Consider the following 25,448-nt stretch of genomic DNA (forward strand, 5'->3'; position numbering starts at 1 on the left):
CAAGTATTTAGCATGTATTTCTTTTATTAAAAATACTATTAAATCTCTTTTATTATTCTTGTTAAGTAATTATATTTTATATTCTTTTCAGCATCAGTAGGTTTGTTTAAACATATATTAAATGCACAACCTAATCACAGAATCATAAAACCACAGGGTTAGAAGGGACTGCAAGGTCATCTAGTTTAACTTCCTGCCAAAATGCAGGATTTGTTGTGTTTAAACCATCCAAGACAGATGGCTCTCCAGCCTCCTTTAGAAAAACCTCCAGTGAAGGAGCTTCCACAACCTCCTGAGGGGTCTGTTCCATTGTCCTACTGTTCCTACAGTAAGGAAGTTTTTCCTGAGGTTTAATTGAAACCTGCTATGCTGCAGTTTGAACCCATTGCCTCTTGTCCTGCCCTCTGTGGCAAGAGAGAACAATTTTTCTTTATCTTTTTTGTAGCAACCTTTCAAGTACCTAATGAGTGCTATCATGTCCCCCCACATGCTTAATCTCTTCTTTTCTAAACTAAACATACCTAGTTCCTTCAGCCTTTGCTCACATGGCTTGTATTCCATCCCTTTGAGCATCTTTGTCACTTGCCTCTGGATCCTTTCTAGACAGTTTCTCTACATCCTTTCTAGACAGTGGTGACCAAAATTGGACACAGTACTCCAGCTGAGGCCTAACCAGTGCCAAGTAGAGCAGTACTATCATCTCCTGTGGACTTGCATGCTATGCCTCTGTTAATGCAACGTAAAATTACATTTGTTTCTTTTTAAACACCATCTTATTGCTGATTCATGTTGCGGTTATGATCCACCACAACTCCCAGATCCTTCTCAGCAGTGCTGCTGCCAAGTCAGTTTTCCCCCTTTCTGTATTTATGCATTTAGTTTTTCTTTGTTGTCTTTGTTGAATTTCATTTTGTTATCTATAGCCCATTTCTCCATGTTATCAAGATCCCTCTGAATTTTAGCTTTATCCTCCAAAGTATTGGCAACCCCTCCCCCCAAGCTCTATGTCATCTGCAACATTAACGTTGAGAAATTAAGCGTACGTTGTAAAAAATAAAGTATACAAAGAATGTCACATTAACTCAGTTATGGTGCATATCCTGCATATTATTGGTGTATGCATCTAATAATAAAAAGGTAATATAGGATGGGTTAAATTTAACAAGGAAAGAGAAATAGAAAACTACGTGTGTGGCTGCTTCAATGATGAATTTGCATTAAAAATATTCAGTGAAAATCTATTCTAATTTACAATTGTGTAAATCCAGATTAATGACACTGGATTTTTGTCATTTACTTTTTGAATTTTCTGTCTATGGTGTACTTGATTTCTGGGCCATACCGGTGCATTTGATTCTCTCTTTTTAAGGAAAATAGACAATACATCCACAATGCAGGATCCTTTAAGAAATGAATTCATAGCTTAGGCGTCCTTAGTTTGTACTATTGATGTTGCCAATAACTCAGGTGAATATTTATTTGTTGGAAAATGACTTATTGTTGGATTTTTTTTAAAAAAATCATGAAATAATTTCTATTGCTCTTAAATTTTGTAAAGTGTATTTTTACAAAAATCTAAATTTTGGGACAAATTTGAGCTGATAGTGTCACTTTAAACGGGTAAGATATTCCTTTTCACTCCCTGTCCATAAGCCATCTTAACAACTGCAGCATCTCACCCCAGAGATTGCTGCACTATTATTTGACAGTGTTTAAACTAGTCCCCACCAGGTGCTTCCAGAGCCATCCATGCAACCTCACTGAACCCAGTGGGGTTGTATAGGTGGAACAGAGAGTAGCCGATCCATCCACAGGTCATCATATACTGCACCTATCATTTTGATCATTCTTTGTAATTCTGTGAAGCTTGTGAAAGGTACTTCAGTGAATACTATCTCTACTAATAATGATACTGGATGAGACTGCTTTGCATGTGGGTGCAGAGGCATAATAATACAAAAGATCCTTCCATGGCTTGCACACCAGGAATAAAAGACCACTCCTTGAGCCTGGAGATAAAAGGATGGTGCAGCTTCCCCCTGTGTAGTGGGGAGTTCAGCGAGGTCTAACAATCCCTCTACAACTTCCCCCTGGATAGCTGTTGCTCTGAAGTGCCCCAACACAAGGCTGTTCAAAATGGCACAAATTGCATCATTATTATTATGATTGTGACTATCATTAAATCCCCATTCCAGATACTTCGAGAGGAGACTGTTGCTTTTTTACAGTCCACCCCCCCGAAAAGCACAGATGACCACTGTTACTCAGTGCTTAGATGTTATCATTTCATATCTCCTCCAAGTTATTCAAAGTGGGTGAAATTCACCACAGTGCAGGGGGCCAGTACAAAGTATGTGAGACTTATTTGGTGTATGGGCATTGTGCTAGCCCTCTGCACCGGAATGAATTTCACACTTTGCGAATCAAAATCTTCTTCACTTACAACCAGGAGTGCTTTTCTACGAGTCAAAAGTGGAAGAACTTTTACAATTAACACTTAGATTTCCTCATGTTCCAGTAGCATATTCTAATAATCACACAGTCAACACACACTGGCAGAAATCCACTGGATTCTAGTCTTGTCAGATCCCACGTGGTTAATTACAGCTACAGTACAACTGTATTGCACAGAAGGAATTGGCTTCTAATATACTCTGAGGAACTAATTTAAGAAGGATATTAAAATCAACAGGACTAAAATGCCTTAAGAATTGCAACAGATACAGAGGTATTTACCTGAGCCATTAGCTTTGGCATACATCTCAGCTGCCCTTTTCAAGATCTGGTATGTAACTTCATATTGCTCAAAGAATTTACTGTTTTCTATAACAGACTGAAAAGAGAAAAAACAGTTATAAGGGGCAAAAGTAAATCTCACATGGAATAATAAGTACAATTCCTTCGAATTACAATTGCATTAAGATACGATTTCTCAAATTTCACCAAACCATCCCCCACTTAATTTACAAAGTGCTATCCAGAGTTCCCTTTGACAGTGACAGGACAGGATAGTCTCCTCCCATAGGTTTTTTTTTTCTTTCAATAGTACATTTTGGATGAATATTTTTAACATGCTTATGAGGCAACCTGTTAATTGCTCTTTCTTGCCGGAATTCTTTGGACTTCTTCACACTTAGAATTCAGCAGAAGCCAAAGAACTGACTGAAGAGTCACTATTTATTAGATAACTCCTCCTCTGCTGAGATCTAAGTGAAAACAATTCAGTAAGGGCAAAATTCATCTTCATGCAGACGGCTAACTCAAAATCTATGCACCATTTAAATCTCACTTAAGCCTTCAGAATAGCCCTTGTACTGACTCTGCCCAAAGGGACAGATTTCATTCAAAGAGAAGAAATATATTCCATCAAACATCAGTTTTCATTCACATCTTCCAGAAGAGACAGAACGAGGTGTTAAAGAAATACTACATTAAGGGATGCTGCTTTACAAAGTGTTGCATAGGTTTTTACCTTCGCGGTTGATGCTAAAACTCTATATCCTGCTCTGAACATTTGCTCTTAAACAGAGCTGGGTAAATAATTTATAGGGAATACTTATTCAACAAATGTTGCCCCTTTCTTTGTTCATGGATGGTCAGTCACTTGGTTTTGTTTTTTTCAAATGTATTTGTTTTTCAAAATTATTTGTTAAAGTTGTTAATGTGCTTAAGAATTTTCAAGGTTGAGTTCTTAGTTAGGCCAACTGCCAAATGGAAATAATTTTTCCTACCTTTGTAAATTCCTTTCAGATATGTAAGTGCAAGAAATATTAGCCCTATTTTTCAGATAAGCTAACCAGGTTCACTGATTTGACTTGGAGGTACTGACAGTGGCACCAAAAGACTTGGGTCCCAGTTTTGTATTGAACACGTAATTTGATATGATTTTTAAACACTTTTTGCCAACATTTTGAGAATGAAGGCATGTTGGGCTAACTTAGCTATGCAGTATACACGCATACTTTATATCATCAGATACATACTGAAGCCCCACCCCATCTAACAAAGCATTAAGCACATTAGTAAACTTTAAGAATGTGAGTAATCCTATTAAAGTAAATGGGAACACACATTCTCAAAAGTTAAGCACATGATTATTGAGTATACTCTACTCTAAACAGTTTGCCCATTCCCAATTAGCATTAAAACTATGGAATTCTTGATGTGCAATGGCTAGAAAACTATAATCATTAATACCGTCAATGGGCTGCTTTGATGAGCACTAAAAACATAATGGAAGTTAAATAATTGAGAGAAAGATGCTTTTGGATCACTATTTTATAGTAAGCAGGAAAAAATCTTATTTTAAACTGTTAAATGAAAAGGAATCTCAGGTACTGAATTTGTGTTTTATTTTGAATTATTGATTTGTTGCTCTGTAAATTGAGTTTGGCATTTGTATCCATTCCCAAAACAAGAAGACACTGAAAAGGAACAGTTCAGATTGCTAATAACAGTAATGTGGGGAACTATCACATCATTTACAAAACTGAAACACATCAAAGCAAGCGAATAAATATGGGAGGACTTCATAAATCTTACATGGCACACATAATAAATACATTGGGCAAGAACCTCAGCTAATGAATGCTCAGCTCAGCTGAGGGGGGCTCAAATGTGCCTTATGTGTTTCCCCATCGAGTTGCTCTGCCCAGGGTGAAGCCCCCAACACAGGTTAGACTGGCCTGAAAGCTGTTTTATTCTCCATAAGCCACCAGTGGTCTTAAGGAGCCATGTGACAGCTGTAGTAGTAGTTCTGTATCACCCAAAGATCCTCCTAATTTCAGAGGCTGGATCTGCTGGGTTTAGAAGAACTCTGTACCATTGGAGCACCATGAACCAGCTGAAGCGCAGCCAGGATTGGGGCCATCTGCTGGATTCTCTGTTGTTTTATACTTTCTGTGGTCCTTTATACCTCTTCAAATTGGGTGCAGAGTAGATGTAAAATGCGGCCCTTCTCTTATGGTAGCATTTTACACTGTCTTTACATAGGTGTAAATCACAACATAAGGAGCAAAGCAGTGGAGTTCAGATGTAGATGCAACAAAATTAACCAAAGAACAAAAGCTTACAATATAATTTTGTAGAAGTAGTTCTACTGATTCTCGTCTTCCATATTTGATAATCCATGATTTTAACTTCGATTCTGCAAGGACTAACAGTGACAGCAGACGGTATTTCAGTTCCAGAAACTCCATTTTCAACAGATGGAGTTCAGACGTAGATGCAACAAAATTAAACCTAGGAATGAATCACACAGTAGTAAAAAAGTGAAACATTTAATGTGTAGGAGGAACGGAGGGATTTTTCTATAGGTTCAAGCTACCTTGTTATGTGTGAGATATATATCTCTATTCTTTGATCTAATGCAAAGCCTAAAGGCATATTTAATTTTGTATGATAACCACTCTGAAGGTTGCTCATTAAAAGCAAACATGTTATAATTCTGTTTATACACAGAAGTAAATCATCAGTTTAGGTCTGAGACTAAGTTCTTTTCATTACCAAAGCATCCCTCTTCCAGTTTGTTCATAAGCATCCCAAGTGTTGTTACATAATGTTCCTTCTTGTGCCGAGTCTGTCTGAAAAATTATTCCTTTCTGAAAATCAATAGCTTGTTCAATTATGAATATCAGGCTTTTCAATATATTTCTCATTTGTTGCTGCTCACATTCTTCTTAACTAAGAACCAAATGCAAAATCTGATTTTTACATGAAAACATTATAAAGCAAACAGGATCTCTGTCGTTCACAGAGAAGGATTCATTTAAGATTAGTCTTTAAGGTGCCACCGGACTCCTTGTTGTTTTTGTGGATACAGACTAACACGGCTACCCCCTGATACCTATCATTTAAGATTGAAATTCTTCTTACCTCTCTGCCATATCGTCTAACTGCTCCACTGGAACAGGGACTCCATTAACAGACCTAGCCCGGTGGATCACTTGGAATGCCTTTTTGTGACCATCTATGTTTTTAAGCAGGTCCTGATTCGATTCAAAGAGAGAGAAAACGCTCACAGTAGACTAACTAATAAGCATGATTTTAAGGCTGCAATGATGAGTCAATGTAGTTAAGTATTTGAACATGCTGTCACATTTGCATGCAAGTTAATGCCTAATATAAAAGCATTATATAGCAGCTTGAGTATCTGTACAGTGGAAGTACCTTATGAGATATTCTGCTAAAGCTGTGTCTTATAATTCTGGCAGTTTTTAAAATAGATGGCACTTGCACTGCCTCAAATAAATCTTTCAGAGATTTAAAGAAACACGATGAACTCTAGTTATATGTGACTAATCTCAGATAAAGTCTGCAATTGCTGAAATTTCATGAGTATATAATTTTGCTAAATTTACTGTTTATATCTTTACTACAAATACCAGCTTTTATTAATTGCTATTTCAAATATTACACAATTAGTCTAATCCCCCTCCCCCCCCCAATACAAAGCAGCAGATTCAGGGTTCCTGATGTTATTGCATATTCAATGTGAAGTGAACTCCTGACTCTCAGCATCAGAAGATTCAGTGATTATATGCTATATATTACGCAAACCTACACTGAATACAGTACCTAAACCTGTAGGCTTATGATAAGATACGAACAAGCATAAGCCTCATAACAACAGCTCATTTCTATAGTAACCAAGCAACACTACTTCAAAGGATTTCCTGGAGATTACTTATTAAAATGAATGACTGGCAATAGTTTCCAAAGCGGTAACCATAACGATGTGAAGTCTTCAGAAGGCTGCCAGAATGTGAGGGAGTAGATAGCTTATTGTACAGTCCCTTGCTGAACCTGATCAGTATCGTACTGACAAACAAAATCATGTACAGCTCCTCCTCTCCCCAGGCTGAGGGAGCTGGGACACAAAATGCAAGCTAGTAAATTTATCTGAAATGTTTATTTTTTCAATGTATTAAAATATCACCTCTCCACAGACTGCTCTGACTGAGCACTTGTGCAACAGCAGAGAGATATATACAATTCTATTGGCTCAATTCACAAAATTGTGCCCAATATCCCTCATGATCCTCCACCAACCCATCTGACTCTACTCAACCCTCCTCTTTGGTAGAAAGTTTGAGAGAACAGATAAAACTGACAGTATGTCTGAAGGAGGATATATCAGGCTTTGTCAGGCAAAGGGGATAATAAATGAGTTTGAGAATCAAGAAACCCTTGCCGAGAATTCTCTGCAGCTAGCCCTCTCTCATTTATATGAGGGATGTTAGAACAAACATTTCACATGACTGCATTTGCCACCTCGCCATGCAAGGAGGGAAGTTGTCTCTAAGGGCTTGTCCACACTGTCCCACAGTTCAGAGTACAGGTGTGTGAATAGCAGTAAGCACCAAACTGCTGCGCTTCAGCTTCCCCACATATGGATGCAGTGGGCGTGAACTAAAAGTGTCCTTGTTCACATTAACATAGTCCTCAGCTAACCAGACTACATTAATGAAAACTAGAAACCTTTTAGTTTGCACTCACAGCACCCACACGGGGCAGTTACAAACAGTACTTTGGTGTGCATTTCTATTCCCACCCCCATAGTCCAAACTTCAGGGCTATGTAGACATAGCCTGAGATCCTTAGATAGATAACAAGCTTTTTAGATCTTTAGAAGTCAAAACCAGTACTTGAAACTTCACCCACTAATCTACTGGACGCCTGTGAAAACTACGGCATTCAGATGCAATTTGCTCCCCAAGTGAATTACTAATTATTAAGGTCCTGACCCTTCAAAGACTTATATACATGTTTAACTTTGAGTTAAACAACTGTGAGTAGTCCCACTAACTTCAGTAGGACTACTTATGGATGTAAAGTTGAACACAGCAAAGTTTGTGCAGGATGGTGTCTAAGAAGGCAAAACACACTTTGAAATATACTGATGAAAAGCACTATATAAAAGCTAGATGTTATTAATAATAATGTATTCTGCATCAGTTGGAACTTCAGAATAACCTTAAGGGGCCATATAATATGCAATGCCATGTAACAACTTCTGGAGGTGACAAAGGTATGGATAATGTGGTGAGGTTTCCAGCAGAGAGAAATTAAAAAAAAATTGCAGAGCACAGCTGGAAAAAACACACTGAGCCATTGCTGCTACCTAAGCAGCTGAGGACCTTCATGACCCCTGTGTCACGACCTTGAGTGACAAAGATGAGCACACTCACACAATACAGGGAGCTGATTTCTACTAATTCTTCTGATGCTTTCTCCATCCCACATGCACTACATATAGGGCAGTGGTTCTCAACCTGCGGCTCGTGGGCCACTTGCGGCCCATCAACACACAGCTGCAGCCCGTGTGATATCCTCAGGGCCATACAGGCAGTACTGGATGTGGCCCACATAACACATATTTGCGGCCCACAGTGGTAAATAGGTTGAGAACCATTGATATAGGGCTTGAAAATCTAGCTGACATCTACTAACCTAAGGACTAAGTTTACTTGTCAGGGTGATTTCTTAAGATGTAAGAGCTCAAAATATATATCTCTAAGACTTCCAGGAGTTGTTCTAGCACAAGCAGAGCTGACATTCATGATATTGCAAGATTAACAAAACCTTTTTTGTTAAGAAACCTTTTAGGCCTTCATTATACTGTACACCATAAAGAAGCTAAAAGGACTACAAATATAATTTTAAATAAATCCTTGGCAGATTATTTTTGCAGCAATAAAACAGTTGAGCCTTGTATTTCTTTATGCCATGCTGTCAGTCAACTTTCAATATAAAACATTTTAAAATATAACTTATTAGATACACCTCTGTTGCTTCCATTATATCTTCTTTCCCTTGCTGGTTCCACTCCAATTTTTCTTCCTTTTCTATCCCTATATTTTCAGTGTCTGTTCTCTCTTTTCTTCCTCTCTTTCCCAGCTTATATACCCTTTTACGCTTTCCCTACATTGTGTTCTCTACTTGATCTTCTATATTTCCTGTCTCAGCTTTCTTCTCCTACTTCTCCCCAAAGATTTTTATCTGCCTGTCTATATATACAAATTACTTTTAAATGACAGCTTAGAATCTTCAGAAATTGATCACACTATTATTCAAATTTGCCTATGAAAGCTTCTTACTCACCCATAGGAAAGTGGATTTTTCAAGCCCTGTTCAGGCGCAAAATGATCTAGGTTCACCACATTCTCTTTCGAGCCTAAATCTTGGTTAGGCATTAAAGCAGGTTAAGACCAACTGCAATGCGGGTTATCAGCTTATTTAAAGTGTTGTAGTCTCTCCATTACCCCACTATTTCACCTGGCTTCCCATATAGATTGAGTAACAGAATGGTACAGTGTGGAGCTTTGTAGGAGAGAGCTCCTGGAGCAGATGAACAGCTATGGAATATTACACTCTGGGACTTTTCAAAAAGAAAGGAATAAGAGCCATTCAAAAATAATTCTAACTACTTCTTCTAGGATCTGCAGACGTCTTAATAAAACCTCATAGTCAAAGGTATCATCTGACAGATCTAAAAGAATAGGCATGGACACCTGATCTTCATTTACCACCAACAGGAGATTATCTACCAATACAACTAGTACATGTAGCCTCCTAACTACAGCATGTCAAAAACCCAGTTTGTATTGCACCAAGGAAATCTTAGGACTCCATATGTTGTCCAAGTTGCCTCATCATCACAACTCACTTTCAAAACAAACCTAGTAACCACCACCACGAAAATTTGTTGTTCATACAGCATGAGTTCTCAGTCACCCACAATCCTAGGAACAGTGGCCACACTGAAACTGGAATGTCATGCATAGAGATGTCTCATACAGAGTTACCTTATGCTGTTCAAGCTTCCGATGTATCGTATTTGCTGTCTCCTCATGCGCTTGCTGGACAATTATTTCTTCCCTAACGGCAGCCTCTGCTCTGTATAGCCAGGCACCTATGCTATCCAAAGGTGCAGGAAGAGATTTATCAAGATATTTGTGCCAATCTAATAGCTGGAAAACAAAATTAAGAATACTGAATATCCTTCCAGGATTAATTTCACAAGTAACTATCCTGACAATCAGACTTCTAACAAACCTGGTGCTGGATAGTTACAAGGCCAAAAAGAAATTAAAAGACCAATAAGTGATGTATAAAATGTAAATGTTGATATTCAGTTCATGACGTTACAGTATTAAGGATGTAATTTATAATTTTCCATTACAACAGTTTGTCCTGGATAAACTATGCATGGCATCATTATTCATTAATGGTGCAGGTTACCCTACATGTATATTAGTAAAACTTGTCCACCACCAAAAGCAGTCAGATGTTCTATAGTTATACCACAGATGTGGTGATGACAGGCTTGTGGAAAAAAAATGAAACCATGTCATAAACTGAACTTCTCATAATGTCAGATAGTTTCATCTACCCTCTGCTCATTACCCCATCTGAGAGGAGACAAATGTCAACCATTCCAGGCATCTCAGCAGTTTCAGACAGATGCTTATACGTTGTGCTTGAGAAATGCATCTTTCTTCCACCTAGCCTCTCCAAATTATAATTGTCTGGCATTATGCAGAGTGGAGCCTGACAAAGCTTAAGCTCCAATATGGCATCAATTATCAGGGATAGTAATAATTTCCTTATCCCACTGAATGCCAAGAATGTTTTTTCCAGTAGACTGTGGAAGTTCAGAGCTGAAGATTTAATATTAGTTACACAAAGAAGCTATTTTCAGTAATATTGAAAGGTCTTTATTAATTTTTCTCTCCCTCAGAAGACTGTACATTTGGATCTGTAGAAGTAAAGTAGCCTGTCTTACTGGAAGAGTCCCAATTAAGAAAGAGAAAAATAATGTCAATAAAAATTATAAAGCTTCAGAATATTTCCAATATAGTTTATTTTAAATACATGACATAGAAAAATTCATGACAGCATGGTGATTTATAAAGGTTTCATTGGCTCTCATTTGGAATGACCTACACAACTCATTTGTTGCTTCACCAGTCATAAGTATGTGTCCATGCCAAATGAATACTGTTACACTTTTACAACACACTGCAACATTCAGTAGTTTTTTTTTTGTTTTTTGGTTTTTGTTTTTTAAAGCCAGGGGAGAGCGCGAACGCAGTCCCCCACTACCACAAATTATGCAGTCGAGTTTCCCGCATTTGGGGAAATCGCAGGGGTCAGCACACCCGCAGTGCAATGGATGAGCCTCACCCTGGGAAAACCACCTTTGTGATCATGGTATCTCCCCTGCCAGGTAAGTATTCAGTAGTTGGTAGGCAGACACAAATTGTTCTGCAAATGAACAGATGTAGAATTTTATAGGGCATTCAATATTGTCTAAAACCTGTTCTGTCAATCCAGTTTGAGGGGAGCTGTGAATTGTACTATTAGTTGTGTTTTCAAAATACTCAATACCACTATGTTTTTATCAACATATTTTCTAACAAAGGGCAGTTCAAGGTAGGTGCCCTATCCTAAAGACCTTATTCAATCTTTGCTTTGGCAAAACTTAAAAATGTATGTCTAATAAAATGTATTTAGTGTATTAATTTTTTTTAACTTACCCTGGAAGAAACCCTGTCCCAAGCTTGCTTCACCATAGCTTGATCAAGTGACAATTTACCATCTTTCCGGGAAGACTGGATTACAAGTTCAATCTGTTTCCTCTTTATTTCATACTGGACTCGGAAGTGTTTAAATGACTGCATGAAAAGAAAATCAGTACAACGAGGCATGGAAGGAAATGACAGGACATGTATGGGGTAAGGTTGGCCATTTTACAATTCTGAATTGATAAAAGATTCTATCCTTCTCAAGTTGGAATGTGTATTTAACTATGAACTTCCTTGAAAGACATTTTTATTAAAAGTTTTAACAGGGTAAGAGATTCAAGGGACCTCTGTAGGGATACAGGACTCCTCTGTTTTCCTCCAGTTATTAGGCACCTGAACCCTACATGAAAGGCAGAAATTACTGTTGAGTAGAACTAGCAATTACATTCAATTAGCTTTTAGCAGGTTAAAAGAGGGGTTGGAGCCTCTCTCAGAGGCAGAGGAAACTAGGTTTTGGTAGAGAGATGGCCTGCATGGAAACTCCTATGTATAACCATATTTGAAGTTTAGGTTGAAGTTTATGATGTGGTGTTACCAATAATGCCAAACCCCAGGAAAGAGCAGGACTCTGATACTGCAAACATTTATGCATTTGAGTAACTTTACTTGCATGCACAAGTAGCCCTGAATGAGCTGCGACTATTCACTTGTGTGCCTTTAATTATATGCATAACTGTTTGCAGGATCAGGGCCTCCATTTGGACTTCATACAGTGTACATATAATCTGTTCAGGGGAGGATGGGAATTCCATCTGCTTCAAAGATCTACCACGATTTTTGAACCAGCATCTTACAATCAGGAGCTGGTCCTGCAGCTGTCTTATGTATGGCACTCCCACTGAAATCAATGGGGATTTTGGCTGTGGTGGGACCCTGAGAGGAAGTCTTATGGTATCAAAAACATATAATTGGGACTTCACTGCTGAATCTGACAAAATAAGAAGCTAGGCTGTGAGGCAAAAAAACCTATGATTTAACAAAAACTGCTGAAATCCACTCTTTAGAGCTAAAGCTGTTTAAATCCAGAGTCACACACGAAGTTCAACAGACTTCTTCAGGATTCACACCAACAACTGAGTTACTCAAATTCACACGATTATAACTGAGCAGAATGTGACCCAAATATATGTTACATATATTTAATGATAGAAGGAAAATACAGTAAAGGGCAGGCAGAGAAAACTGCCTCTTTATTTCAACGATTGTAGGACCGTTGTCAGGGCCTAGATCATCTCCTCCCACACCAAAACCCAGGGCAGGGTTTTCAGAGGAAGCAAATCTCTACAAACCTTCCTGACACCATCCTGTTATAGGGGCAGAATTAACCCATCTAGAAAAGGCGGTACGATGTGCACCCAAATTAGGCAGGGGAGACATATCCACTAGAGGCAGACCCTATGCCTCCATATTGACTCTGGCCCTTATCACACCCACCCATTCCCCCCATGCAGCATGGCTCCACTCGAGCCCCACTATCAAGGCCTCCCCTGGGCTATGACTGCCCCCAGTGGAGGAAGGGGTTTCCATTAAAATATAATACAGGCCCATTCTGTATTAGCCATTTTGACTAATTTCCAGGACCTGGCTAGAGGGGAGTAAAATGTGACCTCCACCCCTGACCAAGGCCTGCCGACTCTTCCTCTTGGCCCACCTCCCCTTCAATTATTTTCCATCACAGAAGCTCTATCATGCAGAGCGGCCTTTGCAGCATCTGGAATGTATGTTTGGGGAGAGAGGACTTAGCTGCCCCTAGCTGCCCACCTAAGGGCAACCTAGCCCTTCTTCCATCCTGAGGAGGCAGATCTGTGTTAGACAAGTCCCCTTTATCTGAAGATCTAGGGGGCACAACGTGAGCATCTGCAGACTTAGATTTGTTTCAGCAGTGAAACACTGCACACTTTTATGCAGTCAGCATACTGTATTAGTCTGCAGAAGAGAAGAATAAGGGAGGATTTGACAGCTGCTTTTGGAACTACCTGAAAGGGGGTTCCAAAGAGGATGGAGCTAAACTCAGTGATACCGGCTGATAGAACAAGGAGTAATGGTCTCAAATTGCAGTGGGGGAGGTTTAGGTTGGATATTAGGAAAAACTTTTTCACTAGGAGGGTGGTAAAGCACTGGAATGGATTACCTAGGGAGGTGGTAGAATCTCCTTCCTTAGAGGTTTTTAAGGTCAGGCTTGACAAAGCCCTGGCTGGGATGATTTAGTTGGGGATTGGTCCTGCTTTGAGCAGGTCCTGCTTTGAGCAGGGGGTTGGACTAGATGATCTCCTGAGGTCCCTTCCAACCCTAATATTCTATGATATGGAAGAAGGATACAAATTCAGGGGCACATATTACACCTAATCATGACAAAAATCTTCCACCATTTGAAGTTTTCCACAGCTTACCTGGTATTTTTCCTGTAAGCTTGCTTCTGCCATCTGTGTCCTGGTCAGGTCCCTTTCAAACTGTTCTACCCAAACTTTGAGGTCTCTCAGCATCAGTCTATCTTCTTTCTGTGAGGCAGGAAACCCAAACAGCATTGTAGATGATTATTAGTGAGTGCCAAAGATAGGCAATATATTACTCTTTCCTAGCAGAACAATTTAATTTACAGAGAAAGTCAGTGTAGACATTTGGGTCAAATCTGACTCTATTATCTGCATTCAACCTGAATGAGTGGGGTTGCCTGGATGTAAGAGTAGAATTTAGACCCCTAGCCATGAGGTTCATACTAGCAAGGGGTACTGCAGTGTCACATAGAGCATACTGTCACAGGGAGTTCTTATTTAAAGCCAACTTAATGCGCAGCCACTGCAATAAATTGTAACAGCTAATTTTAATCTGCCACAGTTGATGTAAATCACAGTTTGTTCACAGTGAATTTCAGTGAAGGTCTATATGTTTGGAAAAGGGCATTATTCCTGATTTTATCATTTATTATCACTTATGGTATTGATGATAAACAATGTGTCATAATGACATGCTACATTACCAGACTGTTGGCTCCCTGATTTAAGTGCACCATCCAGTATCAAACAGCAAGTTGGTATAAATGACAAATGCTTACATATTCTACAATTTTAATTAGGACAAAAAAAAAAAACATTGCAAGGTACCGATCTTCACAGTTTCTTTTACTTATATACCCCAGCACACGGATCTTTCTACATTCAATAACAGCATACTGTTCTATTAGAGGACTTGTTTCAACATTGCTTTAGTACGGTGTACTGTCAACCACACAGTCCTTATTAATGCTGTGTCCGGAACAGTGGGATCAGAGAGTCACCAACACAAAAATACCAACAGGAAATCACAGGTCTGTAAGCTTGTCATATCAAGATTTAGCATATGATAGAAGGGACATTTGTGCAATGTGTAAACAGCCTATCCTTAAGCGGGATGTAAGTGACTGACTGATATTTGCACACAGTGCGCCACATGCACCTCTCACTAACGCTAATGTAACTCAGGAGTAACTCCATTGAAATAAATGAAGATACACGCCTGTAAAACCAGTGAGAGGAGAAGCACGCTCATAGATTCAACTAAATCCATAGTAGTAACCCAAAGTATGTAAGTTTCAAACATCACACCAAATTAGTGGATTCATGCGTACAAAACTGTAGAGGAAATACCTACTTGTTTTTAAAACAATTGAAACGTACTAAAGAACAGTCATTTTAAACTTAAATATTTAAGGTTCGCTCTTTTATCAAAATCCTCTCATTACAGAGGGTTGTCAGGGAGTCAATTATAGCTCTCTAATTCTCAAGCTGCCCTCAGCCCAGAAGTAAATTAGAGCAACACGAGGGAGGCTATTATTTTACAACAGTTAGCTATGGTCTCTATGGACCATCCATCAGCTGAGTATTGCTGTATGGGAATGGAGCAACCCACTCCCTCCCCAGGCCCTCAGGGCTGAGGCTGCAGGATAGGCAAAGATGGCACAGGAACCATTTCCACTGGCTATATGCCTGATGAGAATTCCCTTCCAGGGGAATTCTCAGCAGGATAGTTGCAGCCAGATTACATTCACTTTGCATGCATCTTGTGGAATCATTTATACCTGTGCAAAGTGTGTACAAAGGGCTTGTCTACATAGTCTGTAGTACATGGAAAACTGGGGTATAACTCTATAGCGCTCTAGCCTCCTGCACACTAAACGGCTATGTATATCCGTGGTGTGCTCTGATCTACAGCAGTGGGTCAAAGGGCACTATGGATCTTCTAGTGAATGACAGCAAGGTCCACACAGCAACTTAGTGCACAGCAGGCTAGTGATTTGTACCCCAGCTTGCAGCACACTAAGTGTCCATAGAGACAAGTCTAAAATGAGTGTAAAACACTACCGTTCTGACTTGGTGACTGACTATATGAGCCACAAAGTCATGTGTAGGAATCAGGCCCAAGATTCACTGAAACACAGAATCAGCAGCAGCAAGAACATGTCTATATTAGTTGAAAGTAGACTTAAGAGTTAAAATAAATCCTTCCACAATGTCCTTTGAAGACTACTAAACAACGGGTACAATTTTGTCTTCTAACAGGAATATTTTTTTAAAAAAGTAGCTACTTCTATATGTAGTAAGATTGATTTTGAAGACATTACAATTCTAAAAGAGTGACAGTCATCAAGGTTTTGTGTTATTCCTCAACTGGTCTTCCATACACTCTGTATCAATGGGTGGGAGATAGTCAATAGGTTGGACAACTTTATGTGATCTTGTGTGTAACACAGAAATGATATGCTCACTTATGAATTAGATGAAATAGTACCTTCTCTGCAGTCAGTGGGAGTCTTGCCATAAGGCCAGGATTTAAGCCCTGAAGTTTAGCTCTTTACTCCCATATAGCACATTCTATAGTGGCACACGGCCTCTGGGTGAAATTCCTGACCCACTGAAATCAATGGAAGTTCTGCCACTGACTTCAATGAAGCCAAAATTTCACCCTATATGTGATTATTTCAATATCATATTTCATAGAAACCACAGAAATGGAGGAGTAGAAGGGACTCAAGAGGTGATCTAGTCCCTCCATGCTGAGGCAGGGCTAAGCATGCATAGACCATCCAGTACAGGTGTTTGTCTAATCTTCTCTTAAAAAAAACTCCAATGACAGGGATTCCACAACCTCCCTTGGTAACCTGTTCCTGTCCTTAGTTATCCTTCACATATTTGAAGACTGTCATCAGGTCCTGCTTCAGTCTTCTTTTCTCAAGACTAACCAGGTCCAGTATTTTTATCCTTTCCTCATAGCTCATGTTTCTTTTTAGCATTTTTGTTACTCTTTTCTGGACTTACTCCAATCTGTCCACATTTTTCTTAAAGTGTTCCACCTAAAACTAGACACACTACTCAAGCTGGGGCCTCACCAGTGCCAAGTAGAGGAGAACAATTACTTCCTATGTCTTATATACAACACTCTATTAATACACCCCGGTATATTTGCCTTTTTTGCAACTGCACCACATTGTTGACTCAGATTCAATTTGTTACCCACCATAACCCCAAGATTTTTTTCAACATTACTAGTGCCCAGCCAGTTATTCGCCATTTTGTATTTGTTCATTTGATTTTTTTCTTCCTAAGTGTAGCACTTTGCATTTGTCTTTATTGAATTTCAGACCAATTCTCCAATTTACCACACTGTATAAAACAAATTATTCAGGTTGATAGATACAGTCCCACTATAGAGAAGGACTCAAATTCAGCTATGCTGTAAAATCAACCTAAAGTCAATGGATTTGTATTTACTTACACAAGTGATGAATTTGGCCCAGAATGATTTTGCTTAGGAATAATCATTTGTTAATTTTTTAAACTATTAGCCATGCTCCTATTTTACCATTCTGTTTTTGCAGCCTGCTTCACTGGACTCTTGTTTCTTTCTACATACATTGGAATATATCTCTCAGTAACTGCATGTGAGGCATCAATATAGCTCTCTGTGTCTCAGCCCCATTTGTCAGATGAAAGGTTCCTTGGTTGATATATAAGCAGTTCGAAGATCCCCTTCTGATTAAATGGTTGCAAGTACAACCTGAGTGGTAGTAGATGGAAATGAATCACAGTTTCTTAAGCACCAAAGGACCTACCATTCATACATCATGTCTGATGAACTATCATATTTAACACAAGGCATTTATCAACACTTAGTGCTCTGCACGCTCAGTCAGAAACATCAAAAGGGTACATTTCTAAATAGGCAAATTATATTCTGAAGACTAGCCATCTTGAACAGCGTATGGAATGGAGTGTAAGCAACTATAAATATAGCTGGCTAGTGGAAATAAAATTATTCCTTTTAGGTAAGAGATCTAATCTTTGATCACATTTGCTTGACATTTAATTTTTCTAACTTTCTGCATTTTATTCCCTGCATGTTAACCCTAAATGACATTTTAAAGTAATAGCCTATCCTGTTATCTCTCCATAAATATTCATTGATTTTGCAGAGAAGATCAACTGAATAAGAGCACAGTGCTCAACAGCCAATGAAAGCTAAGGTATGTAATTAAAGAATGGAAAAGTGTTTCTGGCTTCCCCTATGACAAGAAGGTGAGGCAGTTTAAATTAACCCAGAATATTTTTGACCCAGTCAGAAAGTCAAAACAATTTACAACAATTTTTAAATTGATGCCATTGAGGTTAATTTGAAAATTACAAAAGCAGGACACTTTGCTAGACAGCTAAGCATATACATTTGTGTACCATAAGGAGTTTAATTACAGATTGAAAAAGGAGTACTTAGTTGGATTATCCAGTTTTCTGATACGTAATTATGAATTTGTTAGGCTATTCAAGTCCAACAGCAGAATTTTCAAAGTTGGGCCCTTACAGGTCAGCTCTTAAATCCATAGTTAGGCAAATAAATAAGTGGCCTGATCTTCAGAGAAGCTGAACTATGACAGATTCAGGAGCTCAGATACTCTGAATATCAGGGCACTTGTTAAGGTGCCTAAATATGAATTTAGGTGCCCAACTATGGCCTCTAGTTTGAAAGCTTTGAGCACATATTTTTTTTACAAAGACATAACACTCCTAAATTTTCCACACTCAAACATATGACTTTACAAAGCTATATACCATGAATACCATGGCAAGTAGAATCCTGAGAGGAGAGTTATGGGCCAGATTCTCTAGTCCACTACAGACACTTTGCACTGCTCAAGCAGCACAAAGTTGTAATTTTTGGCAGTAGCTGGCCAAAGGGAGAATTCCCTTTACATAGAGGACCACTACACTGATATAAAGCTGTCAATGTGGCAGAGTCACCTCCTGCACTAGCCACTTGCCACACTGACACAAAGGAGGGGGGGTCATGTCAGGTGGGTTCTAGAGCAGGGGAGCTCCTCTATACTACTCTGTTCATCCTCTGGTGTGAGGTCAATAAAGGAGCTTACACCATTGGCAGTGTAAGTTAGAGCTGCTCCTCAGTAACTCTAACTTACACCAGGGCTGGGCCATGCAGCACTGGGGAGTTGCAACCAGATCCCTCATGGATCCTTTATCTATCTGCTCGGGTAGGGTGGAGAATCCAGCCCCTACCTATACTGATGTACCTATTTTATCTCAAAGTCTAGTATATAAAGTACCGTTTAATTATTGGTTATATGTAGTATGAAAGCAATCCTGACTGATACTTAGTTGAAAACAGTCCTGTGTTGAGTTAAAAAAAACCGTGAGGTTTTGAACATGTCCATTAATCAGATGACATAAGAAAATAAATGTATCCTGGTTCACTGCAGTGATCTTAGTGATAACCATTATTTACCACCAAATGGATTTTTTTCTGGACCCCTAATTTCATCTCTCATTCAGAATGTTCATTTCCAAAGAAAACCATCTCTTAAACTTCTAAGTTGAAGATTTCAAAGCTGCCTGAAAGGGCCAATTCCCATTAGAAATTAATGACCATTGGACACCCAAATGCTAGGCACCTTTGAAAATGGCACCCTCAAAATCATCACAGACGTGGTAATAAAAGCTTCATCGGACCTCACACTGTTATGCATATATTTTCTCTTTCAAACACATACAATATATTCCACAGGTATGTGAAACAACCTAATAGCTACCCAGTGGTTTTCAAACTGTGGGTCTTGACCCCAAAGTGGGTCATGACCCCATTTTAATGGTGTCACCAAAGCCAGCATCAGACTTGTTGGAACTAGGACTGAAGCCTGAGCTCCACCTCCACCTGGGGGCAGCGGGGCTCGGACTCCTGCCCCCCTCTCCTCTCCTTTCTCTCCTAACCCAGGGTCATGTAATAATTCATGGAGGATAGGTCCATCAATGGCTGTAAGCCAGAATGGGCAGGGATGGTGTCCCTAGCCTCTGTTTGCCAGAAGCTGGGAATTGGCAACAGGGGGATGGATAACTTGATGATTACCTGTTCTGTTCATTGCCTATGAAGCACCTGGCATTGGCCACTGTCAGAAGACAGGATACTGGGCTAGGTGGACCTTTGTTCTGACCCAGTATGGCCATTCTTATGTTGTCAGAAGAGGGTCATGGTGCACGGTGAACTCTATCTATCTACAAACATAGATAGATAGATAGTTCTTTTCATCTATCCATCCAATCCGGTCTTTCTATATATAAACTTAGATTTAACAAAACCATAATAAAGCATTGCCTGAGATACCCTACGTATAAGCTGATCTGCTTTTCTACCATATCCCTATAGAATTATTTACTAAATTAAGTGTTAGTGGAAAAGTTTATAAGAGTAAACTAAACTTTCACTGGTGTGAAAAAATAGCAAGGAGTAACACTCAGTTGGGGGATAAGTTCCTATTCCAGAGTGTTTAACCCTTACCTTTAATTTAGGAATAATAATGGAAAAAGTTGGGATTGCTTGAAGTGTGTCCTAGCAATATGAAGAAACAATAGAAAAAGAAAAATGGATAGCCAATAAAACCAAACAAAACCAAAAAACAGAGCAGATACAAAGAAGTACATTAAAAAAGCCACTCATCTAAAAGCACGGAAGTGAACTTCCTGGAAAGAGAAGCTCATATTATTTGAAACTTCTCTGAGACAGATTATTAAATATTAATGTATTTATGCTATTTCAGAAAATCCAATAAAGGAGTTTGGTTTGATAACCAAACCAATGCTTTTGCTCTATTAGTTACTGCTAATTTATGAACATATTTTATAAGGAACAACTAAATTTCCCAACCACCTTTCAGTGAAATTATATAGCTGCATACATGGGTTAAGTCTGAGAAAAGAAGACTACTCTCACTTGTATCCTCTCACTCTAGCTCATTCCCCTTGCTGCATGCATGTATTAGGACGCTGGCTTCTTTCTGGCCAATCAACGTAATAGTATGAGAGGTGGCTTCGGAAGAAGTTACTTTTATGGCTTTTGGCTGCAGTGATTTTTAAGAAAGAGTGACATTGTGAGGTCACAGTCTAGAGCTGCTATAAAGGGTAAAATATTGGATGCCTGTAGTGACTGCATCACAAAAACAGCACAGAATGTCTTTCACATGCTTAATTTATTTTGTTTTCCACAGTGACCTCACACATTTGCTGTTTTACACTCAGTTTCCCTTTTCTGGAACCGGAAATTTTTTCTACATTGCAATAGCACAGGCCAATTATTGGTCCAAAATACTATATAAACCCTGTATTTCCACTCTTAGTTTCTCTCCTCCATAATGGTGGCTGCATTATGTTTATTTTAAGCAATCATTTTTTACCACAATTGGCCTCTCTAAGCTCTGGTAAAATAGAGACTGTGTATGTTCAGATTCAGCAGTTCATGAGCTCAGTCTCTGGTTGTACATTTGCTGCTCTGTGTTGCAGAAATGGCATTGCCTTACAAATTCAGCTGTCCTCCCACAGATATCAAAGCAAAATTACTGCTTGCCCCATTCAACTTTTCAACTATTTAACTTTTTAGTCTTACTTAAAATGTAAACTGTGATATTTAGTCTGAAAAAGACTTAGCTTGCAAAAAGACCTCTATTAATGCAGAGTGGTATTGTTAAAAGAGTCAGCTAAAATCGTAATGAAATTCCGCCACTATTTAGATCAGCTGCTATGGTAGCCCTCCAGAAACCAAACACTTACTTTGCAGATTCCTTTGTTTAATTTCCACTAAACCCTTTAAAAGTCAGAAATTGGGCAACTCAAATGAAAAGCACCTTAATAAAAAAAATGAGATATTTATTTTAGATGATATAATTTCAGTTAGTCTTGGCCTGCTATCACTTCAGTTTTCCTTTCACCTGGCTAATCATTTACCATATAAAAATGTAATGCAGTATATACATTTTTTCATAGTTTGATATATTAGTCTTTACAAGACTAGAGTCTCTACATGTGCAACATGCAATGTGAATTAAAGGTACTGTGTTCAACATAAAGTAATATTTGGGAAAACATTACAACTAGGTATGATGTTGCCAACAGGATTAGCCACACACTCCCAGCTTCTTTTTGTATGTGTAAGAACAGCATAACTTAAGATGCTAATATTTGCTGGAATTTGTGTGTGATGCTCTTCCAAAGTCATCAGAATGGGCTTGGCAAGGACAAAGAGAACATCCTAAATGGCAAGAATCTGCTATCATGGGAAATATCAATTTTAATGTTGATGATACTCTGACAAATCATGAGTAATTCAGATCCAAAGTGGTTGTGGTGCAGAGTAAGCCTCTCTATCCTGTGTATCACAGAAATCCTTTACAATAATAAAAGTGTGGAGGTTGCCAAGTGAGGGCTCTCAAACCAATAAACCAAGAAGACAACTCCAGAGATTGTATATCCAAGCCAGACTACCAAAGCATTGCCATTCTGTTGATATTCGGTATTCTCAAAAAGCCTCTGCAGCAATCAGTTCCAGGTTAAACAATCCATTGGTGATGTGAAAAGGGACAGCTGGTGAGTTCTTCCTCAAGAAGTTAAGATTTCTTGGAAGTAATAATATAAGATTTATGATAGCTAAAATTAAAAATGCTGGTGTGCTACTTCTTCTATCATTTTTTTTTCTTGGACAGGTCCATAGCCTGCCAGCTGACATTCAGTAAAAAATATAGGCTTCCCCCAGGTTAGCATAATCCTGGTGGTATCTCTGGAGTGGTCAGAAACCAGAAAGCAAGCCACGGCCCAATGCAAACCCTACTGAAGTCAAAGGGAGTCCTTCCATGGACTCAAATGGGCTATGTTTCTGGCCCTATGTTTCTGGAATTTAAAATAGATGCTAATAACTCAGAATTTCCAGAGTCTAATTTCCAAACCATTTCCCATGCTTGTATTTTAACAAAACAGGATTACAGGAAATGTCTATTAAAGTTCAGCTGCATCTTTTTAAAACTCCTTTGAGAGTAAAACTAAAAGGCCTTGACAGATCATAACAGGCATCCATAACAATCATTTATGCAGAGCAACATATATTCTTTACTGTTTAGGGAAGTGCTGGTTATATCAAAGTACCTCTAAATCTTTCTTAGAGAACAGAAATCCACAATGAGAAGAGGTGATTCTGGACAGACAGATAGACAGACAGGCAGACATTTGACTGATGTCAAATGAATAATAATTTTGTTCTTGTTCTTCCAGATTATCCATTAGGGAGCTCCCTAGTCTAACTCAGTATCTTCCTCCTTTTCCAACTCATGCATCACAGTCACTGATAGTTTAGGCAAGGAAGATCGGATTCTGCTCCGTTCTGAGCTCTTCAATATCTCTTCCATACAGGAGAGAGTTGTATCACGGGATGAGGAACGCGTCTCCCAGGGATGCAGTCCCGAGTCCCACTCTGGAGCAAAACAGGCGACATTTTCGATGCTGGGTTGTGGCAGAGGTCCATTGACGGGGTGCCCCAGAGGGAGAAGAGCTGCTGAAGTATTGCAGGTTGCAGTTCCCATTCGTGTTCTGTCAAAAAATGCCTGCTGAGTGCGTCAGCAGTAGTATTGTGGCAGCCGGGTAGGCAATGATTCGTATTTCATGTTGTATGCACCAATTCTATAGTCGGATGGCTTCCATGCATAGGGAGTGTGATTGGGCTCCCCCTTGCCTGTTGATGTAAAACATACATGCTATGTTGTCCGTTAAGACCCAAATAAATTTGTTCTTTATGAGGGGAAGAAAGTGAAGGCATGCTCATCACACTGCTCTGAGCTTTAAGAGATTTATGTGTAGGTGCGTCTCTGATGCGGACCAGCAGCCTTGTGCCCTGTGTCCCCCTAGATGCGTTCCCCAGCCGATTAGGGAAGCGTCCATGGTGAGCGTCAGCGTTGGGGATCATTGCTGGAAGGGAACCCCCATGCAGAGGTTTTCTGGTCTCGTCCACCAGTGTAGGGAAGCTAAAACATTGGGAGGAGGAAGAGTTAGCACCATCCCTAAGGTGTGTCTGGTGGGTTTGAAGTTGGAGTTGAGCCAGCCCTGAAGACATCTCATGCGTAGCCTGGCGTGCTGGACCACGAAGGTGGTGGCTGCCACGTGACCAAGGAGCTGTAGGCAGATTCTTGCCTGTGTCCTGGAACGAATAGCAAGCGTGCGTATCAGCTGTGTGATAGTGAGGAATCTGTCATTTGGGAGTGAGGCTCTGCTCCAGATTGAGTCCAGATGAGCTCCAATGAACTCGATCTGTTGTGTAGGTGTCAGGGTGGATTTCTGGACGTTTATTTGGAGGCCTAGGCTGTGAAAGAGGGAGATGGTGAAATAGGTAGCTTGAAGTGTCTCGCCATAGGAGTTGCCCTTGATGAGGCAATCATCCAGGTAGGGGAAAAAGCGTGATTCCATGTCTGTGGAGGTGAACCACGACCATGGCTAGAGTCTTGGAAAAAGACTTTCGGTGCTGTAGAGAGTGTGAAAGGAAGAACTCTGTATTGAAAATGGTTGTGACCAATTGTGAAACGTAGGAAGCATCTGTGAGCTGGATGAATTGGTATATGAAAATAAACGTCCTGGAGGTCAAGGCCTGTGAACCAGTCCCCTTGATCCAGTGCAGGAATTATTGTGCCCAGTGTGACCATCTTGAATTTTTGTATCCTCATGAATTTGTTCAGTCGGCGTAGGTCCAGTATAGGCCTCCCTCCCCCAGTCTTTTTCTGGGTCAGAAAGTAATGGGAGTAGAACCCTTTCCCTCGACGTTGTGTCGGCACAGTTTCCACTGCGCCTAGTTGTAGAAGGTGAGCCACTTCTATGCGAAGTAAGTGCTTGTGAGAGGGGTTCCTGAAGAGAGACGGGGAAGGGGGAAGGGTAGGATATAAAGAGGATAGAGTAACCGGACTGAACTATTTTGAGGGCCTAGCGGTCCCGTGTAATCCGCTGCCGGGCATTTTGGAAACTCTGGAGGCGGTGGCCTAACAGGCAAGTAGGCGGTAGATTCAAGGGGAGGTCCTGCAGACCCTCTACCAATGTTTCAAAATTGTTGTTTATTCCCCGGTGGGTGGGAAGTGGTTGCTTGAGCTTGATTTTTTCTGTGCTTAGGGATCTAGCGCAACTCCTAGTTATGTCGTATGATTTGGGTTGAGGCCGATAATACTGTTGTGTGTGTGGTCTTTGGTAGGGTTGGTATTGTTGTCTCCTGGGAAAAGATGGGTGAATGCCCAGGGTGTGCAGTGTCGCTCTAGAATCTTTCATGGTGTGGAGGAATTGATCAGTTTTTGTTTTTTTGTTTTTGAGAAAAGTTTATCCTTATCAAAGGGGAGGTCCTCCACTTTGGTCTGCAGATCTTTAGGGATGCCAGATGCAGAGAGCCATGAAGATCTGTGCATAACCACAGCAGTTGCAATAGTACGGGCTGCTGTGTCTGCCGTGTCTAGAACTTCTTGTAGGGCCGTTCTGGAAATTAATTGGCCCTCAACCGGGATTGATTTGAAGTCTGTTCTCCTACCCTCTGGAATGT

The 25,448-nt window shown here is 39.7% G+C and overlaps 1 protein-coding gene and 1 non-coding gene across 2 annotated transcripts in view; both read right to left on the reverse strand.

Moving 5' to 3' along the window:
- SYNE1 (spectrin repeat containing nuclear envelope protein 1) overlaps window positions 1-25,448 on the reverse strand; it is a 497,076-nt gene that overhangs the window by 339,122 nt on the left and 132,506 nt on the right. Inside the window, 6 exon segments of the mRNA XM_043543166.1 lie at window positions 2,737-2,833; window positions 5,073-5,241; window positions 5,875-5,987; window positions 9,807-9,971; window positions 11,541-11,678; window positions 13,979-14,086. Coding sequence (XP_043399101.1) covers window positions 2,737-2,833; window positions 5,073-5,241; window positions 5,875-5,987; window positions 9,807-9,971; window positions 11,541-11,678; window positions 13,979-14,086 — 790 coding nt within the window.
- On the reverse strand, window positions 11,075-11,238 carry LOC114019605. The gene has a single exon (XR_003564636.2). It is a non-coding gene; the product is annotated as a U1 spliceosomal RNA (small nuclear RNA).

This window comes from Chelonia mydas, chromosome 3 (assembly GCF_015237465.2).
Source record: "Chelonia mydas isolate rCheMyd1 chromosome 3, rCheMyd1.pri.v2, whole genome shotgun sequence".
Classification (NCBI taxonomy): domain Eukaryota; kingdom Metazoa; phylum Chordata; order Testudines; family Cheloniidae; genus Chelonia; species Chelonia mydas.